Genomic DNA, 20,908 nt, shown 5'->3' with positions numbered 1-20,908 from the left:
GGACACTGTGTTTTTTGCTTTGGAGAGGGCAGCTCTTACCTGAGCATCTGAGATGTCAGGGGGGCAGCACTCTGCTGGGATAGATATTTGCCCTTTTGGTGGGGAGGGGGTGGAGAAGTTTGCGCTGAACCTGTCATCTAGGATGTTGGCAATGTCTGTGGGTTCAGTGTACTTTTTGTCATTTTGGACTAATTCTGAGCATATCTGGGAATTCCCACCCAGGTTCCTAACATAACTAAAGAAAGTCTTGTGATTATCCTTAGTGTCCTGTGCAATTTTTCTCTCGAAGCTGTCCTTAGACGATTTTATGAGTGCCCGTAGTTTTTTGCTAATACTGATTAGAGATGCCTTCCCTTTTTGGGATTTTGCTCTATCATGTAGTAACTTCCTCCTTCTATTGTATAGTTTGTTTATGGCTAGGGTCCACCAGACAGGACGTCTGCCTTTGGAGGATTGGGTCTTGGTTTTATTTGGGATTGCATGATCCATGCATTCCTGAAGGTGTTCATAGAATGCGTTTATAAAGGATTCTGCGGTCTGGACCGTATTTTCCACAGGCCCGGGGGCTTTGAAGGATTCCACCTCGGTTTTGAGGAGTGTGAAATTTGCTTTAGAGAAGTTTTTCACTGTGGTTTTCAGGGCAGGGGGTGGAGTCGGAATGTGAATATCCAGTGAGATTAGTTTATGGTCTGATCTTACCAGTGAGGGATACACTTCTGGTCTGGTGCATAGAGTCCCCATGTTGGTGATGATCAGATCCAGTATGTTTTCCCCTCTTGTTGGAGTGGTAACAAGTTGTTCCATAGCATTTGAGTTTATAAATTCTAGGAACCTTTGGGCTAGGGTGTTGGAGCTAGAGTAATGCTCCCAGTCTATGTTTGGGTAGTTGAAATCGCCAAATATAATGGTGTTTGGAGAGACCTTCATATTTTCCAGTGTTCTCAGGAAGGCTGAATGGGGTTCCTGGGTTTGGGAGGGTGGTCTGTAGCAGGCTATAAACTGGAAGGCAGTTTTACCCACTGTTAGTTGCACATGGATAGTCTCTGATGCTTCGTGCTGTGCCACCAACCTGGAAGTGTGGGTATCTTTGACGAATATTGATATTCCCCCTCCTTTTGTGGTTCGGTCCAAGTTTTGGGGCCGAAAAGCATGGTATGAGGTATAACCTGGTAGTGCTGGGGTGCTCTCGGGAGCCTTGAACCAGGTTTCTGTTACTGCACAGATATCAATGTTCTCCATGCTAAGGAGAGTTTCGAGTGCGTGCATCTTGAGGTTTAGACTTCTGGCGTTGAGTAGCATTACTCAGTTTCTTATCCCTTGTGATACCTATGGAGGTGGGTTTGTCTTTTGAGCCTTGCCTAAAAAAGGCACTATGGGGGTAGCAAGAGCCTTTGCCAATATTCGAAAGCCCACGGGTGACAGGTGCAAGCCGTCCCTAGCGAAGCATCGTGGTTTGTCGAGCATGTCATCCCAGGCTGACAGGCACTGGCTCCCCTTTGAATGACACCAATACTTAAGCCAATTGTTGAAATTGATCATCTTGTCTTCATATTGTGGCATCATTCTTGGTGAGGGTAAGATGCTACTCAAGGTCAGGGTCATACCGGCCTTGGCTACATGCTCAGAGAGCTCCTCTATGTCTCTTTTCATGTAGTCCCGGGAGGTACGTCTCAGGTCATTCACACCAGCATGGACAATGACTGAGTCATATTTGTACTTGCCTTGGAGTGACCTGAGTGCTTGTGTTATGTGGCGGATCCTAGCGCCGGACAGGCAGCTCACCGTGACCTTCTTCTTGTTCAGCCTGGTGAGCGGGACGTCAGTGTGCCTGATGATAGATTCACGTATTACAAGTGTATATATCACACTGGAGATGATGAGACAGGTATAATCAGTTGGTGTAGTGGAAAAAAAGTCCCGAATGGGCATTAAGGAAAAGGGTTTTACTCTCAACGATTACTTGTACCAAAGAAAGGTGGCACGTATAGATCAGTCTATGCCCCACCCAGACCAAACAATTTCTTTGATGTAAGGAAATTGAAAAAATGATTACAGTGCAGAGGCTTTTCCCCTTACTTTGCAAAGCTACCTTACTAAACATTCTAGATATAAAGGATGGCCACTTATAAAACATATCTCTACCTACCCTGGCCACAAATGTGTTGTCAGAGTCGCAAAGTTTTCACATAATGCCTATCTGCAGTCTTTGTCCATCTGAGAACAAAAGGAGTCTATGCTTATCTGTACCTGGAAGACTTCATCATCCCTTTCATTGTCTCTCTGTGGAGGAAAAGCCTTAATGTTAAAATGCAGGCAAATGGTTTATAAGCCTGAAAATCAGGCCCAGGGTCAGATGTCAGAATCCATTCTGATAATACCATTGGTTTGATTTTATATATATATATATATATATATATATATATATATATATATATATATATGTATACACATGCACACAGTGGATATAAAAAGTTTACACACCCCTGTTAAAATGCCAGGTTTTTGTGATATAAAAAAATGAGACCATAATAAATCGTTTCAAAACTTTTCCCACCTTTAATGTGACCTATAACCTGCACAATTCAATTGAAAAACAAGCAAATCTGTTAGAGGAAAAAATATAAAAAATAAAAAGCATACAATATGCTGGTTGCATAAGCATGCACACCCTCAAGTAATACTTTGTTGAAGCACTTTTTGATTTAATTACAGCATTCAGTTTTCTTGGGTAGGAGTCTACCAGCATGGCACATCTTGACTTGACAGTATTTGCTCACTTTTCCTTGCAAAAGTGCTCCAAATTCGTCAGCTTGCAAGGGCATCTCTTGTTCACAGCCCTCTTCAGGTCACCCCACAGATTTTCTATTGGATTTAGGTCTGGGCTCTGTCTGGGCCATTCCAAAACTTTAATTTTCTTCTGGTGAAGCCATTCTTTTGTTGATTTGGATGTATACTTGGGGTCATTGTTGTGTTGAAAGGTGAAATTCCTCTTCATCTTCAGCTTTTCAGTAGACAACTGAAGGTTTTTTGGCCAAATGTGACTAGTATTTGGAACTGTTCATAATTCCCTCCACCTTGCCTAAAGCCCCATTTCCAGCTGAAGAAAAGCAACTCCAAAGCATGATACTGCCACCACTATGCTTCACAGTGGGGATGGTGTTGTTTTTGCGCCAAACGTACCTTTTGGAATTGTGGCCAGAAAGTACAACCTTGATCTCATCAGACCATAGCACATTTTCCCACATGCTTTTGGGAGACTTGATGTATTGTTTTGCCAATTTTAGCCAGGCCTGGGTGTTTTTCTGTGTAAGAAAAGGCTTCTGTCTTGCAACCTTACCCCATAGTCCAGACATATGGAGAATATGGGAGGAGATTGTTGTCACATGTAGTACACAACCAGTACTTGCCAGAAATTCCTGCAGCTCCTTTTGTGTTGCTGTAGGTGTCTTGGTAGCCTCCCTGACCAGTTTCATCATGTCTTTTCATCAGTTTTGGAGGGACATCGAGTTATTTGCAACTTCACTGTTGTCCCACATTTTCTCCACTTTTTGATGACTGTCTTCACTGTGTTCTGTGCTATATCCAATGCTGTGGAAATGTTTTTGTACCCTTCTCCTGACTGAGACCTTTCAACAATGAGATCCCTTTGATGCTTTGTAAGCTCTCTGTGAACCATGCTTTTGCTGTAGCAGCAGGCAACTGAGTAAATGTCAGGAAAATCCTACTAGGACAGCTGAACTTTATTTGGGGATAATCAGAGTCTCTTTAATTGATGGCAGGTTTGTACCCGAGAAGACTGAATGCTGTAATTAAATCAAAAGGTGCTTCAACAAAGTATTAGTTTAAGGGTGTGCCCACACAACAAAGTATTAGTTTAAGGGTATGCATGCCTATACAACCAGCGTATTGTACGTTTTTTATTTTTTTATATTTTTCCCCTAACAGATTTGTTTATTTTCAATGGAATTGTACAGGTTATAAGTAACATTAAAGGTGGAAAAAGTTTTGAAATGATTTATTGTGTAATCATTTTTTTATATCACAAAAACCTGGCATTTTAACAGGGGTGTGTAAACTTTTTATATCCACTGTATGTATCTGTGTGTGTGTGTGTGTGTGTGTGTGTGTGTGTGTGTGTGTGTGTATACACACACACACACACACACACACATATATATGAGAAAAATTTAGATGTTATGTTGTCCTATCTCTCCTTCATTCTTACTGGTTGGGCTTGAAACCGAACCTTGGTTCCGACTCGGCTCTATACTAAAGCTCGAGATCTTCCATTGGCTTGTGGCTGTATCCCTATCCAACTGTGCTCTAGTGAAGCTCCCCACATTTTGTTTGCTGCTAAACAGATCAGGTGGTTCCATTTTGGCTCTGGCTAAGTGAACAAGTCTTTGTTTTTTATTCAAAGATTTCTTGTTCTTTTTTTCAACTAAATTTAATGTTTACAGTTTTGTTGTCATTGTAGTTAGTCAAGTTCATTGTGGTGTTGTTGCTTCAGTTGGTCAGTTTTCTTTTTCATTAGGCCTTTGTTTTCTCCCTGTCTGGGCTTAAATTTCTTTCATATAAGCCCATTTTAGTTGAGGCTTTTTCTACTATTACAGTTGTTAACACTTTTTGAAGTTCTTAAGTCCTATTTAAAAAAGGGGGGGGGCATCAGCCCATTTAAGTTAGAGGGCTGTGGCTGCCCATTTTAGTTAGAGGGCTACCTAACTTCTTTCCTTCCTCTTGTTTGTTGAAGTTTCTTCAAAATAAAAATTGATATTTTATATATTATATCATAGGTGTTTAGTGTTTTAAGTAGTTGTTGATTTGCTGTTGTGTGTGGACTGTGATTTTGAACATGTCCAAGGAGCATAAGGAAATGGAGACTAATCCTTGGGGCTTCCAAATGTGGCAAATGCAGCTAAAGGTTGTCGTTAACTGACTCCCATACTGTTTGTGTCTACTGCCTGGGAGCAGTACATCTTCAAGAGTGATGTTCAATATGTCACTCATTGATTGTGAGAGGTGTACTGAAGTCCCCCTTCCAAGAAGCTCTAGAGGAAAGTCCAGGTACTTCAAGATCAGTGAAATCTCCTTCAGCAAAATCAGACAAGTCCACTAAGAGATCTTCTCCCTCTTTGGGGCAGTCAGAGCCTGTTAAAAAATTAACTAAAGTTGTATCTCTAGCTCTGACGACTACTGAACCAACAAAATCTACTTCATTGGTGCCAGCTGTTACGTTGCCAATGGAGTTTGAACTAAGGAGCCGGTCCCCAGAATTGGTGCCAGTTACTGCTGTTCTAAGGTCCCCCATTCTGCAGATGATTGGATCTCCTACTCCTTCCTCTAAGTCCTCCAGGAGTTTTTCAGATGATGATGTGGATAGGGTGGTGTGAAGACTTTTAAGGACACCAGCGCTGGCCAAACTCCTTTCAGCTCCAACCCAGAGGGATTCAGAGCTGACCAAGACATTCCCGTCAACATGATTCCTCCTCCGAGCTGACCCGGGACCTTGGAATAGCCAGAATGCCTGGAACCTATTGCTGTGGAGCCATTGGTGCCGAGACCCATCCTGGGGTCTTTGGGTCCGACATCTGCTCCAACATCCTAGGTTCCATCTGAGGAGTCCAGGAGCAGACGCTGTCTAGTCTGGTCCAGAGAAGGGAGTCAGATTGGACATTTGTCGGATCTGAAATTACCTCTCGTGGCTTTGACGCAGATGAGCTCTGCTCCTACATCAGCTTCAGAGCCAACCCCCTTGGTTCTGGGGATTTCCTCTGGCTCTTCAGAAACGGATGTGTCCTTGGATCAGGGGAGGGGGGCTTTTGAGCTGATGAGGAGAGTGCTGTCTCCACAGACAGCTCCACTCAAAGGTTCCGACATTCCTACCCCTAAAACTCTGCACCACACCATCCACAGACCAGCGGAGATCCTAGGCCTCAGGGTACCCCTTCGGGTGAACTCCTCTCTTCCAAAACCTTTCCAGAATACCCTTCTGAAGAGGTCCCTTGTAAGAGACACTGCAAAAGGAAGCATTTAGACTCCCCAGAGGAGTCATTCACCTCTGACACAGACCTCGAGTCGGAAGGGTCCCCATGGCTACCCTCTGACGATGTCTCCTTTGCAGACATCCTAGAAATCCTTAAGCAGAGAGGCAGCTGGAAGCCCATTAACCCTTCTGGTGAGGAGTCTGTTTACCTGAAGGCCTTTAGGTCTAACCCTTCAGCCACTTGAGTGTCTCCGCCTATCAATGAAATTATGAAACTAGTTAGTTGAAAGGTGTGGGAGTCTCCAGATGCAGTGGAACCTGTCCCTTGATGGCCAAATAAATTCATCACAACCCTTCTGATAAAAAATTTCTGACTAAAGGTGCCCCTGTAGATGCAATGGTGGTGGCAGCAGCCACCAAAAAGGAACTTTCTGAAACATCCTCGTCTGTCCATCCGCCGAACAAGGAGTCTCTTACGATGGACAGATATGGGAAGGACACATTTTCTTCAGCAACATTTGCACTCAGATCACTGAGTTATCTGACGCATTTTACAAGGTTACAAAGAGATCTCCTGAAGGAGCTAGGAGATACTCTCCAAGGTACAGTAGGTGCAGGGGTATCAAACAAGGTTTCCTCTCAGCTCTCCACCTTAAACTCTGTAGTCAACTCCTACATGAGGCTCATATCTTATGCACCAGAAGGTGTGAGCAGAGCAGCAGGTTCAGGAATTTCCCTAAGGAGACATTCCTGGATGCGCTTGTGTGACTTTCGTCTTTGTTCAGGCCAAAAGTCAAGGACACACTAACCAGGTTCTGAGCAAGAAGGGAAAACTCTATCTGCCGTGGGAGTCCATTTTTCCATACCTTCTAGACCTTATCCAAAAGGCCAGAAGGGAGGAATGTGGTTCTGTAAATCCCAGAGTTTTTCAGGACACACATGGTGACTCTTCCCTAGGGGCAGAGGGGGAAGTACAAATGGAAGACACCATCCACTTGGCAGAGGGGGGGTCCGCAAAATCAGGGTGACAGAGAGTCTTTTGTTGGTAGGTCCTTTCAGCACTCCTGAAGTGAGGCCCGTCTGTCCATCTCTGGATGCAGTCGGGGGTCATTTATCTTTGTACCTAGAAGCCTAGCTGGAAATAACACAAGACAAGTGGGTACAAAGTATCATATCCAGAGGCTACTCCATACCCTTTTCCCTTCCCGTCCCAAACATAAAGAACACCCCAGATGTTCCACCTAGTCAAAGGGATAAAGCAACTCTAGAAACTCAAAAGTTGCTAAACTAAAGAGCCATCCAAAGAGTCCCCACAGATCAAATCAGATCCGGAACTTACTTGAGATTCTTTTTAGTTCCAAAATGAATGGGACTGGAGACCCATTTTGGATCTCTGCAAATTAAACTAATCAGTAAAAAAGACCAACTTCCAGATGGTAACACTGCAGTCGATTCTTCCCTTTCTGGGAAAAGACCATTGGATGTGTTCTGTAGACCTGTAGGATGCGTACTACCACATAAAGATGGACAGGGTATCAAGGAGTCATCAGTGCTTCTGAATGGGGGCCAGTCATTACAAGTTTCGATCTCTGCCCTTTGGTCTCACTACAGCCCCCAGAGTGTTCACCAAGTGTATGGCAGTGCTCACGGCTCACTTGAGACATCTAGGATTCCAAGTGTTTCTGTATCTAGACAACTGGCTCCTAACTGCCACCACCAAGCATCTACTACTGTAAACATTATTTCTCTGCTGTCACCTAGGGATCACAAATTATGAAAAATCTGCCTTGTTGCCATCACAATGTACCGTGTTTATAGGAGCAGATTTAGACATAATAAACATGATGGCAAAACGTTCTACAGAAAGAGTTTTAGTTCTGAGACAGCAAGCCTCCAACCTTCTCTCCAAGACAAGAGTATAGGCGAGAACAGTTTCAAAAGTCTTGGAAACCATGAAGACAGTGATAAGTTTAGTTTCATTAGCTCACTTGCACAGGAGAATTCTGCAGTGGCTACTGTTCACTCAGTGGTCATTGTAGGAACTACCCATTTCTCACCAAATTCTGTTAGAGTCCTGTAAGAAGGACCTTCACTGGTGGCTTCACTCCAATCATGTGACATCAGCTCAACCCTTTCTTTCTCCTCAGCCTGAGGCCACAGTGACCACGGATGCCTCCCAGATAAGGTGGTGGGGCATCTTCTGGGCAGAACAGTCCAAGGCACTTGGCAGGCTTACAAAGGCCTGCAAACCCAAACGAACAGCGATAGAGTACTGGTATAAGCAATAAATACCGCAAGTCCAAAGGCTAAGTTCTGTGCTATAGTTCCAAAACGAGCAGCTTCAGCAACAAATGTTGTCAGTAAATAAGTCCCAAAAGGAAGTACTACACTGTAGTTCCAAAACAAACAGCGTTAAAGCTAATGCTGGCAATAGATAATATAAATCACAGTATTAGTTCCACACAGGTGACCGCAAGCCGATACTGAAAAGATAACTTTTATTTTACATGAAATTAAGCGCTTTTCGTCCCACTAAATTGTGGGACTTCTTCAGACTAACAAGAGCAGAGGATAAAAACAGTTTAAATACCTAATTTGGCACAAAAAGGTAAGCGCCGTAACCCAGCAACAATAAACAATAAATAACATGTTAAACTGTAATCAATTTGTGATTTAGATAAAATATACATAAAAACTGACGATAATGCACATCAAATACTAAAATTCAATTAAAAATGTTTAAAATTATAAATATATTTTAGTAACTAAATAACCAGCCATAAAATGTATAAAACTGAAAATTCATGTGTCTATTTTGACTAAAAAAATACGCAACAATAAATATAAAAACAAGTAGGTATATAAGCACAATTAAACTTAAGGATATTAAATATGGATATATAAAAAACATGTGTTACCAAATTATCATAATAATAATAATAGTGCTTATCTACGCAAACTTTTTAATTTTAAAATGGGATACAAAGAACAAATCTCATTTAATCCTGGTGGTGTGCTAGCATTAAGACGAAGTTGCCAGTATAATTCCTGTACTTCAAGCAACACCTGTTCAGGCCCATCTCGTCCATCTTTTACAATTGTATCTACCGCTCTAAATAAAAATGAATGGTTAGTGTTTTCTATAATGTGTTTAGCTAATGCATTGTCTAATTTATTTTTCCTAATAGCATATAAATGCTGATAAACCCGTTCACGTAATTTTCTGTCTGTCTTGCCAATGTAAAAGGCAGGGCATGATTGGCACTGAGCTAAATAAACAACTTCTTTTGATTGACAGTTAAATTTGTGTTGACTTTATATGTAACATTCCTAATGGTGAAAGATTCACCTGTAACCATGTGTGTACAATGACTGCACATGTTACATTGGAACATTCCCTTTCTAAGGGGAGTATTTATGTTAGTTTGTATTATTTGTTTAAGATTCCTACCCCTTCTCCAGGTAATTTTTGGTTTGACTGGTAATTTATTGTTTATATCAGTGTCAAATTTTATCATGTTCCAATTTTTATTAATAATAAAAATTATAACATCACTATCTGAACTAAATGTAGTAATAAGTGCCAAATTAGTAACAGGAGTATGGGTATTACATGTATTAGTTACTGAATGCTGATAGATACTTAGAATAGGAAAATAAAGGCCTTGTTCTCTTTTAGTAATAACTTCTTGTATTAGTTGATCCAGGAATTGTTGTGGATAAGCCCTACTAGTGAACATTGTTTTTAATAATTGACATTCATCATAAAAATGATCATTTCTTGAAACCATGCGAGCTGCTCGTACTACTGGGGTGGTTGTGTGGTTTGTGTTGTAAATATTGTTTCTACATGGGTGATTGGGTGTTTTTCCATTTTTGGCTATGGCCTTTCTTTTTAATGCCTTCTGACATCTGGGGCAAGAAAGACTGAGGATATGGCGTCGGTCATGCGCTTTAGTACCACGGCGTACTGACGTCAGATCTGAGCGACCATGACCGACGCCAGCCTAACACTTTGGTATTCGGGCCGACCGAGGACAGCGGACTACCCACAGGTTATGACTGCAGCAATGTGGATCTTCGAACATCTACATTTATGGTAGGTACAAAACTGTACTTTTTTTATGATTTTTGTGGACTGCTACTTCCTTGTACAATGGAGGGGGGGGCTGATCTAGCCCCATTGTAGGAATGTTTCCATACTTTGAGGATTCTACACTGTCATTTTTTCCAGTCCTGACACCAGTGCACCTACCAGGATTGGGCACTTTTTTTATCATGGGTCTTGTGCACGCAGCTAGCTTTTTTAATTTTTACTAATGTTCTGTATGGTTGTTGTCATTCTCCTTAAGGATCTGTGTCTGTAATCCCAGTGTCTCCTTGTTTTGTGAGTTTTCCCAATTTCATCATCAACCTTTCCACTTCAAATTATAGGTTTCTGTTTGTGCTATGTATAGCAGCATTAACTGTGTAGCTCTGAAATGCCCCTTAAAGTTGGGTAGTCTCAAACCACCTTGTTCTATTGGAAGAATCAACTTATCTCACTTGACTCTTGGCGTCTTCCCCTCCCAGCTGTTTATAAATTGCTATCCACAACTTCTCGGGTTGATAAAAATATGCCTAACCTATGTGTAAAACTAAAGGGTCTAAAACATTTTAACTACTTGTCTTCCTATCCATATCCATATAACATAGTTTGCAATTCAGAGTTAATGGTACTGTTTTTGACTGATTGAAGAATGAAACTGCTTGAATTCATTTTTTGATCAGTTGTTACTTTTTGCTCTTCTGTTTAGGGTAAGTTTCAGTAACTACTCTTCAATTAATTTGTAGTCTAACACTAGTGCATTCCACTGTTTGTCATATACTGCAATTGCTGAAATAGAAGCTGACTTCATGCCATATGCCTATATATATATATATATATATATATATATATATATATATATATATATATATATATATGGATATAGGTATAGATACAGATGTGGCTATAGATAGATGTAGATACAGATACAGAGAGAGAGAGAGAGAGGGCAGTATATTGCTGTGGCATTAATTTTTGCCATATTTACCTGGGATAGATCAGAGGGGTCTTCCTAAAAGCAAAATGGTCAGTTAAGGTGTTTCACTTGCTTACTAAAAGCAGAAGCCATTTTTGTGACAGAGGGGCTTTTTTTGTTGAATTTTTTACTTAAAAAGTCTTCCATAACATAACACAATCCAGAAAAGGATATAAAACGATGCAGAACTAGATTTAACAAGATAAAGTCAACATGCAGAGCACAGTAAATGTAAGCAGATGCACATTGGATGGATATCTGTTTAAGAAAAAATACTTGGAGCAATTGGCTATCCCTCTTGACGACCTCAAAACTGTCTTTTAAACTCAACATTTAGCTTTAAAGCTTGCATAATTTTTTGGGAGCATTACATTACAGAAGAAAGATCACTTGCTTATGTTATCAAAATCTGAGTACATCAATACGTAATCATAGTTACTGTGGCATTTGTTTTCAATCTTAGGGGGCATAGTCAAGGAAAAAGTGAGTTTTTTGTTTGCTTTATAAGTTATCCCCTTTTCTTTGATTATGTGTGACCTCAGATTTGGTACATGCAGAGTTATGGGTTGTGGTGGCAGAACCCCTGGATCAGTGGGTGCAGTGGGGCTTGTTTAGAAGTGTTTGGTAATCATATGAATTTTATTTTAGGATTAGATTTCATATTTGCCTGAACATTCTGTTATGATAATTTTGGTCTTGATTAGATGAGATACAGTTATTCATTGTAAATCCATAAACTTCCCTCTCATTAGTAAAATGCTCAAAGTATATTAAATTTAACTTTTTCTGTATAACCGCTAATGTTTGCATGTGTGCATGTGTGCGTGTGTGTGCGCGCACGCGCGTGTGTGTGTGTGTGTGTGTGTGTGTGTGTGTGTGTGTGTGTGTGTGTGTGTGTGTGTGTGTGTGTGTATAGATATAAATACATGCTAGTGATACAGTTTTTTAAAGCAAGGTTGTATTGTACAAATTGCACAATAACAGACTCACTTCTTTGAATTGCATTGAAACATTTGCTGATGTCCATTTTCATTAGTCAAAGCCTTTTACTCCACCTGTAACCCCTTAACAAATACTGTTATCTCCACCAGCATTTTACCTTCTCCAAGGATTGTGCCACAATATGAGCAAAAGATGACTGACTTTAATAATTGGCTTAATTTCTGGTGCCATTGTAAGGTGATGCAATATTTGTCAACAGGCCACACTGGTTTGCCACGGATGGTCTTGCACCTCTCCCCTCAAGGCTTTCAAATATTAGTTAAAACTTTGTCCTCCCCCAAAGTGCTTTTTTTAGGCAATGCCAGACTGAAATCAAAACCGATAAAATCTAAAGGTGTTACTGCTCAGTGCTAGGAGTGTAACAAAAAACTCCACTCCTTAGAAGCTCTCTTCACCCTAGATGATGCTGACCTCTGTGCGGTCACTGCGACATGGTGTAAAGCTGTGGAGAGCACACTGACAGTACAAGGTTATAATGCCTTCCACACATTTAGACCAGCTACTACACTGACTGATACTAATGGAGTTATCTCAGTTTACATGAAAAATAAACATAGCTCAAGGCTGGTCAAACAGGACAATGCTCTTGAGCTTCTCTGTGCTCAAATCACCATAGGCAAAATCCAATACAACTTCCTTGCAAAATATAGGTTCCCTCTATGACCCAGGAAACCCATACCAAACTTATTGGAAACGCTCACCGTCCAACCCAATACCGTATTTATGGGTGAATTTAGTTACCCCACTGTTAACTAGGAATCATATACAAAATCAGACGTACAGGCACAAAAATTCTTGGATTTTGTAAACACAGACTCCCTGGACCAGATTATCAATACACCAACAGGGGATGCAACCATACTGGATCTAGTCCTCACTAATATGGGAGAGTGCTGCACACAACCTGGTGTAATGTCTTCTCTGATAGGGTCAGACCACAAGATGATCTCTTTTGAAGTAAAAAAATAAAATCTGGAACCCCAGCTAACCCTGGAATTTTCAGGAAATACTCTGAGGCTAACGTTCTGGTATTAAGTGATAACTTGGAAAAATTTCAAGCCCCCATAAATCCTGAGACCACTGCTGCCTATGCAGAATTGTTCACAGAATCCCTATCCAAGCATGTTAATAGCATAGAGGCAGCTGTACCCACCAGGAAGAACTACAGAACTAACTCAAAAAACAAGCCACCTTGGTGGAATCACAACATCAGTAGGCTATATAACAAAAGGAAGAAAATCATACCAAAAACTAAGAGATGCAGCACCCAGAAGGATAAAGGCATTCTCAAAGGGAGTTTATCTAATAGTCAGGGACATGGGGAGACACATAGACAGTAATCTAGCCTTTGACCATCACATGTTTACATTGGTGAGGAACTCATTCTATGTTGTGCAACTTATAAATGAAGGTATGGCATCTAGGCCCAAAGAAGTTATTGTTTCACTGTATTCAGCATTCATCAGACCTGTCATTGAGTACAGTGCCCCGTTTGGTATGTACCTAACCAGTCATGTTCAACAATTGGAATGTCCACAGAGGTTCCTCACTTAATAAATACAGGGCATAAGTAACATGTCCTATGCATACCTCCACAAGGCCCTATCCCTGTATTCTGGCTCCTAATGACTGTTAACTGGACATCTATGCCTGGCATAAAAGACATTATCATACCCTACTCTGATGGACCTCCTGCATATCTGCAAAACAAACAGCACCAGAAATACCCATTCTAAAGACTTAACCTTGCCTGTGATATAAATAGGACCTGTTGGAGAGACAGGTATGTATCCCAGAGTCTACCCCTTCTCTGGAACAGGCTCCCCATCGATGTGAAGCAGAGTTCCTCCCTAACCCAATTCTAATGTAACTTGTATAGTTGGATGGGGAACTGGAGCTTCATCCCTGGTTTGGCATCTCTGTCTCTAATGGACACAGGCAACCTGTAAATGCTTCATCTCCCAGGCCCCTACTTGTAAATGTTTCACCTCCCAATCTCCTACTTACACTTATCAAGGTTATCAGAACTTGTCAGGGAATTGGAGTGCATGGGCGGTAGACTTAAAAAAGCCATTGTAGTTGTTCGCCTTTGATACACCTATGAACCTGGGAACAAAATATTGTAGCGATCAGAACCTATCACCTCACTTTCAGGGAGTAGGGCTTACTGTTGTATATTTCATTGAGACTTGCTTTGGTAAGCCTTCTGTATATTTTTAATACATCCATTTTTTATTAAATGTTATTATGCATTTCGGAATCTGTCTGGAAAAGAAGACACTAATTTATTTCTGTTGCTTTAACTTGTTTTTCAGATGCCATCACCATAATATTTTACAAGTACTGGGCTGCTATGCAGAACACGGATTTTATATCCTGATCTACCCACACATGCCTAATGGATCTCTGGAAGACAGGTTGCAGTGCCTTGTAAGTTAGCATGTTGTATATGTGCACATGAGTATGTAATATTCATACAGTTCTACATTGTGCAGAATATCTGCCTGCATCATTGGTTAGGGACTAGACAGGAAGACGTCAGCAATGGATGTCAGGATGTTGCTGAAAGTTGGAAACTGAAAATTTACCTGGAATGGCTATGTTGCATGTCAGAAGTGTTTCAGATATTTGCCACAAAGAGTCTTCAGAATGCACTAACCAGATATCCTGTTTCTCAGTATATAGTACTTGATGGAGATTAATTTATTTATTTTATTATACATTTGTTGATTAGGAAGCTCCAGCTGGGGACAAAGGCCCCTTTTCAGTGGAGGCCCAGGAAGAAAAGCACCAGTACATTCATTACAATCAAAATCTTTAAGTTATATAATATCAACACTGTTGAGTAGACTGTAATTAAACTACATTTAACAATGTCAAAATAGATAAGATAGTAACTATACATACAGTAGTCTTCTACTAATTGTATTCTATACAGATGTAGTTGGATAAATAACTGCAGTAGGATAGCTGTCAGTACAGACTACTGAGTTATTTACAAAGAGTGGATAGCAGAAGATAGGTTTAATTTTGAGATATAAATGTAATGAGTGTTAAAACAGAGTTAAGAGAAGTCTAAGTAAAAGGTGGGGTGGGTGGCAACAGAGTGATAGTTGGTAATAAAGTAAAGGAGAGTAGAGGTGTAGTAAAATATTAGGAAGAAAGCGGAGGTGGTACGTTTATCCCAGATATGTACAGCTACAGAGCCAAGATGTTGAGAGGTCCTCACTTCAGTGTGTTTTGAATGCCTGCTGGTTTTCAATAAACCCGAGAGCATGTGGCAGGGCATTTCAGAGGGTATCTACAGAGTTTGAGTATAAGGAGAGAATAGATGCATTTTGGGCTTTAGTGACAGGGAGGACTTGGGGAAAGCATATGAGAAGGTCCCAAGAAAACTGATTTGGGCAATACTGTGGTGGTTTGAAAGCCCAGAAACATTGGTAGAATTAGTGCGGGCTATGTATAAGGACCCAATGACTCAGGTACGAACAGTGTTCGGTCTGTCAGAGGGGTTCTCAGTGGGACTGGGTGTGCGCCAGGGTTCAGTTCTGAACCCACTGCTGTTCATAGTGGTGATGGACTACATGAGCAAACATGTCAGAAGGGAGAGATCAACAAAGCTGCTGTATGCAGATGATGTGGCATTACAGGCAGACTCTGAGGAAGAATGTCAGCAAAGGACAGGGGAATGGAATGCAAAACTTAAGACACATGGGATGAAACTAAGTAAGCTAAGTACAGATAAGACAGTGGTAAAGGCAGCAAATTGGAGAGATCGGAATCAGCTAAGAATTGAGGTAGAAGGGAAGACAGTGGAACAGGTTAACAGCTTCAGGTATTTGGGAGGGGGTGGTTGAGGAAAAGAGAAGTCTGAATGAAGAAGTCAAAGCTAGAATCAGAGGGCCAGAAGAATGCCAAAGAAGCTGAAAAGTAAGGTGTACAAAACAGGGGCCAGTAAAGGCAGAGCAGATGAAAAAATTAGAGGTGATGGAAATGAAGTGCCTGAGAAGGGTGATAGGATGCACACACTGGGACAGACAAAGAAATGATGACATAAGAGCAGAAGCCAAAGTAGCTCCAGTTGCAGAAAGATCAAAGAGAACAGATTATGGTAGTTCAGTCTAGTGAAGATGGTTTGGGGCAGACAGGAAGAAGGTAAGAAGAAGTGAGGGCATCCAGCAAAGAGATATATGGATTGTGTGAGAAAAGATCTGTGACAGTCAGGCATGAGTGTCGAAGAAGGCAGGTGTGTGGCATTGAATCAGAACAGATTGCGATAGGTAACATGACACTCTGACCCCATGTAGAAAATGGGGGGGTTGATGATGTTGATGATGATGACAGACTGGAGGAACTTATTTTTAGAGTGAAGAGCTTTGGTAGGGTGGTAGTGATGAAGCATGCCTTTTAGTACTGGATACTTATCAGGGCAGTATGTTAGAGTATGATCTAGTAGTAGCTGACTATAGTGATGGGGGAATTCACCTCCACCAAGAGGCCGTTTACTAGTGGTGACCCACAGACTCAGTACTTGGACCTCTCCAGTTTGGAATATGCTTCTCTGAAGTCAAGGCAAATTTACAGGGCCTTTGGCTGACCACATTTGCTGACGACTCCAAGCTGCATGGAGTCATTGAATCCCCCAAAGATGTAGGTATCCTTCATGAAGGTCTAACACAGACAAACAGCTGTTGCTAGAACCATGACCTAAAACTCAAAGCAAAAAATGCATAATCATACCCTTTGGGAAGACAACCACCCCTGCAAATTACAGCATTGATAACACTCCCCTAAGAGTAGACCCAGTGGTAAGGGACTTGGGAACTCAGGTTGATAGTAACTTGAACTTTGATCACCATGTGACCACAGTAGTGAGAATATCCTTCTACGTGGCACAACTTATACGTAAGGGCATGGCATCTAGATCTAAGAAGATCATAATCCAACTATACTCAGTCCTCATTAGACCAGTAATCAAGTACAATGCACCCTTTGGCATGTACCTGACCAGGCATTTGCAACAGCTGGAGCGACCACAGAGGTTCCTTACTAAAAGAATGTAGGGTGCAAATAATAATGTCCTATGCTGACCACCTCAAACCCGTGTCCCTGTATTCAGTCTCTTACAGATTAATGAGGGGTGATCTATGCCTAACATACAAGGTATTCCGTGGTAGAGCCCTGATGAATCTGCTACACATTCACAAAACAAACAGAACTAGAATTACTTGATGTATGGATCTAAACCTCATCTGTGACATAACCAAAACATGTTAGAAGTATAGGTATGTGTCTGAGACTACCCCCTTCTCTGGAACAGACTCCTCATTCATGTGAAACAGAACTCTTCTCTAAGTCTATTCCAACACACTTTGGACTGGTGGATTATAAATCACAAATGTTGTCCCTTATACACAGTGGCAGTTTGTAGATGCCCTAAGGCACAGACCTATACTAAAGCTATTCTAGCCCATGGACATTAATAATTCGGAAGATTGGGGCATGAACAGCTAGGCTTAAAAAGGCTCTAAGGTTGTTAGCCTAGTAACCTCCTATGATCCTATGTGATATAGGAGTTCAGTCCAATTTAGTTGTTTAGGGTGCAGAACAGTGGTGAGTTCTAAAGGGGTGATTTGCAGCAAAGTGAGCTATTTTATTGTAGCATTGTTCCAGCTTTGTTTGTGTGGAAGTTGTAGGTTAGTAAAGAAGGGGGAAGCATGTAGTACAGTAGAGTAGGTGGGAGTTAGGCTTTAGCTATGGTTTCTGTAGTTCTGCAATTAAATTATCACTTAAGACATAGGCAAACATACATTAACAGAAAAGAAAACAAACCATATTAACATTTTTTCCATTTACATACTTTGTACATAACATATCTTTTCTTTCCTTGTAACTGCTGTCTGTCCAACCATACATAAATTGCTGAATATCCTGCCTTCCCTTAAACCTCAATCCTTCTCCTGAACATTATTCTGCATGTATTTTTCCTACAGCTTCCATTATTTCTGTGTAACTTGTGCCTTCCCTTATTTAAGGATATGTTTTCCAGATGTTCTTCGTGTTTCACTGTTGCAGTCATCACATGTGGGTTATCTGCTTGCAGTAGCCCTCAGTCTGCTTGATTATCAAAGTCTAACCTGCGTCAGTTGCTGTCTCATCTTCCATGATGTCAGGTAGTCAGGGTATAAAGCATGCAGCCGATGCCATTACATCAGTCTTTCTTGCCGTGCAGTGCCCGAAGCAGAAGCAGTTCGCAAGTGCCAGTCGGTCGACTCCTGAAATTTTCGTTTTCGAGTTTCAGAACCGAAGTCTTCAACTAAAGCTAAGTATCCCATTAGGGAAACTTTTTCTTGCTCTAATCTGATGTCAGTAAAAGTCAATAATTGTATTTCTTGTGGAAAGCAAATACCTCATAAAGATTTTCATTCTTACTGTATTCCTTGCCTAAGCCCTAACCATGACGTACCTCGCTGTCAATTTTCTGCCTTATTTAAACCACAAACTATTCTTTGCCGGTACATTTTTGCTTCTAAATATTTTGGTACTCGGTTCAATTATCCAGATATGTCTTTGGTAAGCCACCCGACAAACGACATTCTGAAAAAATGCAAAGATAAAGACAGACAGGCCGCCTAGGTCCAAAGCTGCCAACATCGCTTCTCCTAAGCTAGTCACCAGTTTGCCGGTACTCAGTGAGGTGCTTTCGCAGCCCATGATACCCGCTACTTCAGAATTGCAGGCCTCTACTGAGACCCATTCGGAGTCCGGTATGCGTCGAGATGCTTCGACTGTGGAACCTGCAGATGTCTCTACCTTGGATGGGTCTGGAGCCACTGTGCAGGCACCGGCTTTTGAGGGTGTATTCAGGCCTACTGACTTGCATGTTAAACCAACGCTATCTTCTTCTTCTAGGCCTAAAACTCGAACCATGCCTAGGAAACCGATGCCCAGACTGCATGGTCAGGCCTCTATGCCTAAAAAACAAATGATAAGAATGGCTGAAGACCTTATTACTTTAATCAGGGGAAGCCAGCCTTCCCCCTCTAAGAGACCTAGGACTGAGTTTGCTTATGATACTTCTGATCAGGATTCTGAATTTTCTGTTTCCTCTGATGACCAGGATTTACCCTAATCTACCTATGAGGACTCTGATGCAGAGGACTCTATTCCCTCTGCTTCTCCCCCAGAGGATTTTTCTTTTGTGAAACCTTGCATATTCTTAGGGAACATTTTCACTGGGAAAGCCAGGATTACTCTGATTCTAAAAAGAGGCTTAGAGATTTCTTACTCCTGCCCTAACACAGGCCTTTAGTTATCCCTCCTGTGCTGAACATTGTTGACAATGCTTTTTCGGAATCTAGCTTGGCCCCTGACTCTTTACCTCCTACTCCCAGAAAACCTGATAGATATTACAGGGTTCCTGATTCTCACAAGTTCCTTTTTAAAAATCCTACTGCAGATCCTGAGACCATTTCACAGGGACCCAAGGGCATTAAGGCTACTACTGCCAAAAATCCTACCCCCTCTGATAGAGATTCCAGGGCCCTGGATAGATGGGGTAAGCAGGTATACACCTGTGCAACCTTGGCCATCAGGGCCTTAAATTGCCAATTTCATATGTTAAAGTATCAGCAGCATATTATTGGATTGCTTAAACAGAAAATGATGTTGATTGCTGATTGTGCTGAAAATAAGGATTTACAGGATTTAATGCATTCTGCTGAACAGGTTGGAAAACATACTTTGCAATGTGGTTTTGATTCACTAGAGGCATCTTACAGGGCTGCTGTCACCCCAGGCTTCAGTCCCAGGGTACGCACAGGACTAAGCAGTGGGGGGCTTCCACTTCCAAATCAGTGAGTAGTTAGACTCCCCCCTATGGTAAGCTGTCTCAGTAACTTAACCTTAAAACCTCCAAGCACTTCTCAGCTGACTGCTCCTTTAGGGGGAAAGATTGCTCCGCAAGCAAAAAACTGGAAACTCATTACTCAGGACAAATGGCTTTTAAACATAGCTTCCCAGGGATACAGATTTCACTTCCACACGTTACCAACCCCAAACGGTTGGCCAGATCTACCCCCAAATCAGTGGGCAGAGGCTCAAAAGCAAGTACTCTCTCTCTTAAGATTAAAGGCTATTCAGACTGTACCAGAAGAGGAAAAGGGACAAGGTTTCTACTCAAGACTTTTCCTGGTACCCAGAAAAGACAACTCATGGTGTCCTATCCTAGACCTGTCTATCCTAAGCACCTTTTTGGTGATTCCAAAATTCAAGATGCTAACTCTTCACTAGTTGCTTCCCATGATAGGCAAAGATGCCTGGTTGGCAACACTCGATTTAAAGGAAGCCTACCTGCACATCCCAATCAGGGAATCTTGCAGAAAATACCTACGCTTCAAAGCGGGCTGCATGCACTATCATTTCTCTGCACTGCCCTTTGGCTTATCTACTGCGCACTGGGTATTCACAAAGTGCCTAGCTCCAGTCATTGCATTTTGCAGGCAAAGAAATATTCAAATATACCCATATCTGGACGATTATCTAATTCAGGCAGAAAACCAGGACATACTTCTGAATCATCTGGCATTTGTACAAAAGGTCTTAACTTGTCTGGGGTACACCATAAACGAAAATAAATCACATCTGGTACCCTGTCACCAAATTATATTCCTGGGAGCAAGCTTGAACACAACTTCCCAGATGGCTTTCCTCATGCCAGAGAAGCAAATTCATTTGACAACTTACTTCAAGCTAGTGGCCCCAAAAACCCTCCTATCTGCAAGGCAAATACTGGGGTTCATGGCCTCGTGCTGTCTACTAATTCCATATACAAGACTGCATATGAGGAAACTACAATATT

At 41.5% G+C, this 20,908-nt stretch overlaps 1 protein-coding gene across 1 annotated transcript in view; it reads left to right on the top strand.

The window, feature by feature from the left end:
- IRAK2 (interleukin 1 receptor associated kinase 2) overlaps positions 1–20,908 on the top strand; it is an 862,709-nt gene that overhangs the window by 495,731 nt on the left and 346,070 nt on the right. Inside the window, exon 7 of the mRNA XM_044078636.1 lies at positions 14,364–14,478. Within this exon, the coding sequence (XP_043934571.1) occupies positions 14,364–14,478 (115 nt within the window). The remainder of the gene's footprint in view (positions 1–14,363; positions 14,479–20,908) is intronic.

This window comes from Protopterus annectens, chromosome 7.part1 (genome assembly GCF_019279795.1).
Source record: "Protopterus annectens isolate FY-2018-M chromosome 7.part1, PAN1.0, whole genome shotgun sequence".
In the NCBI taxonomy this organism is placed as follows: domain Eukaryota; kingdom Metazoa; phylum Chordata; order Ceratodontiformes; family Protopteridae; genus Protopterus; species Protopterus annectens.
Note: the sequence above shows the minus strand (reverse complement) of the source record. Positions and strands in the feature narration are given on the sequence as shown.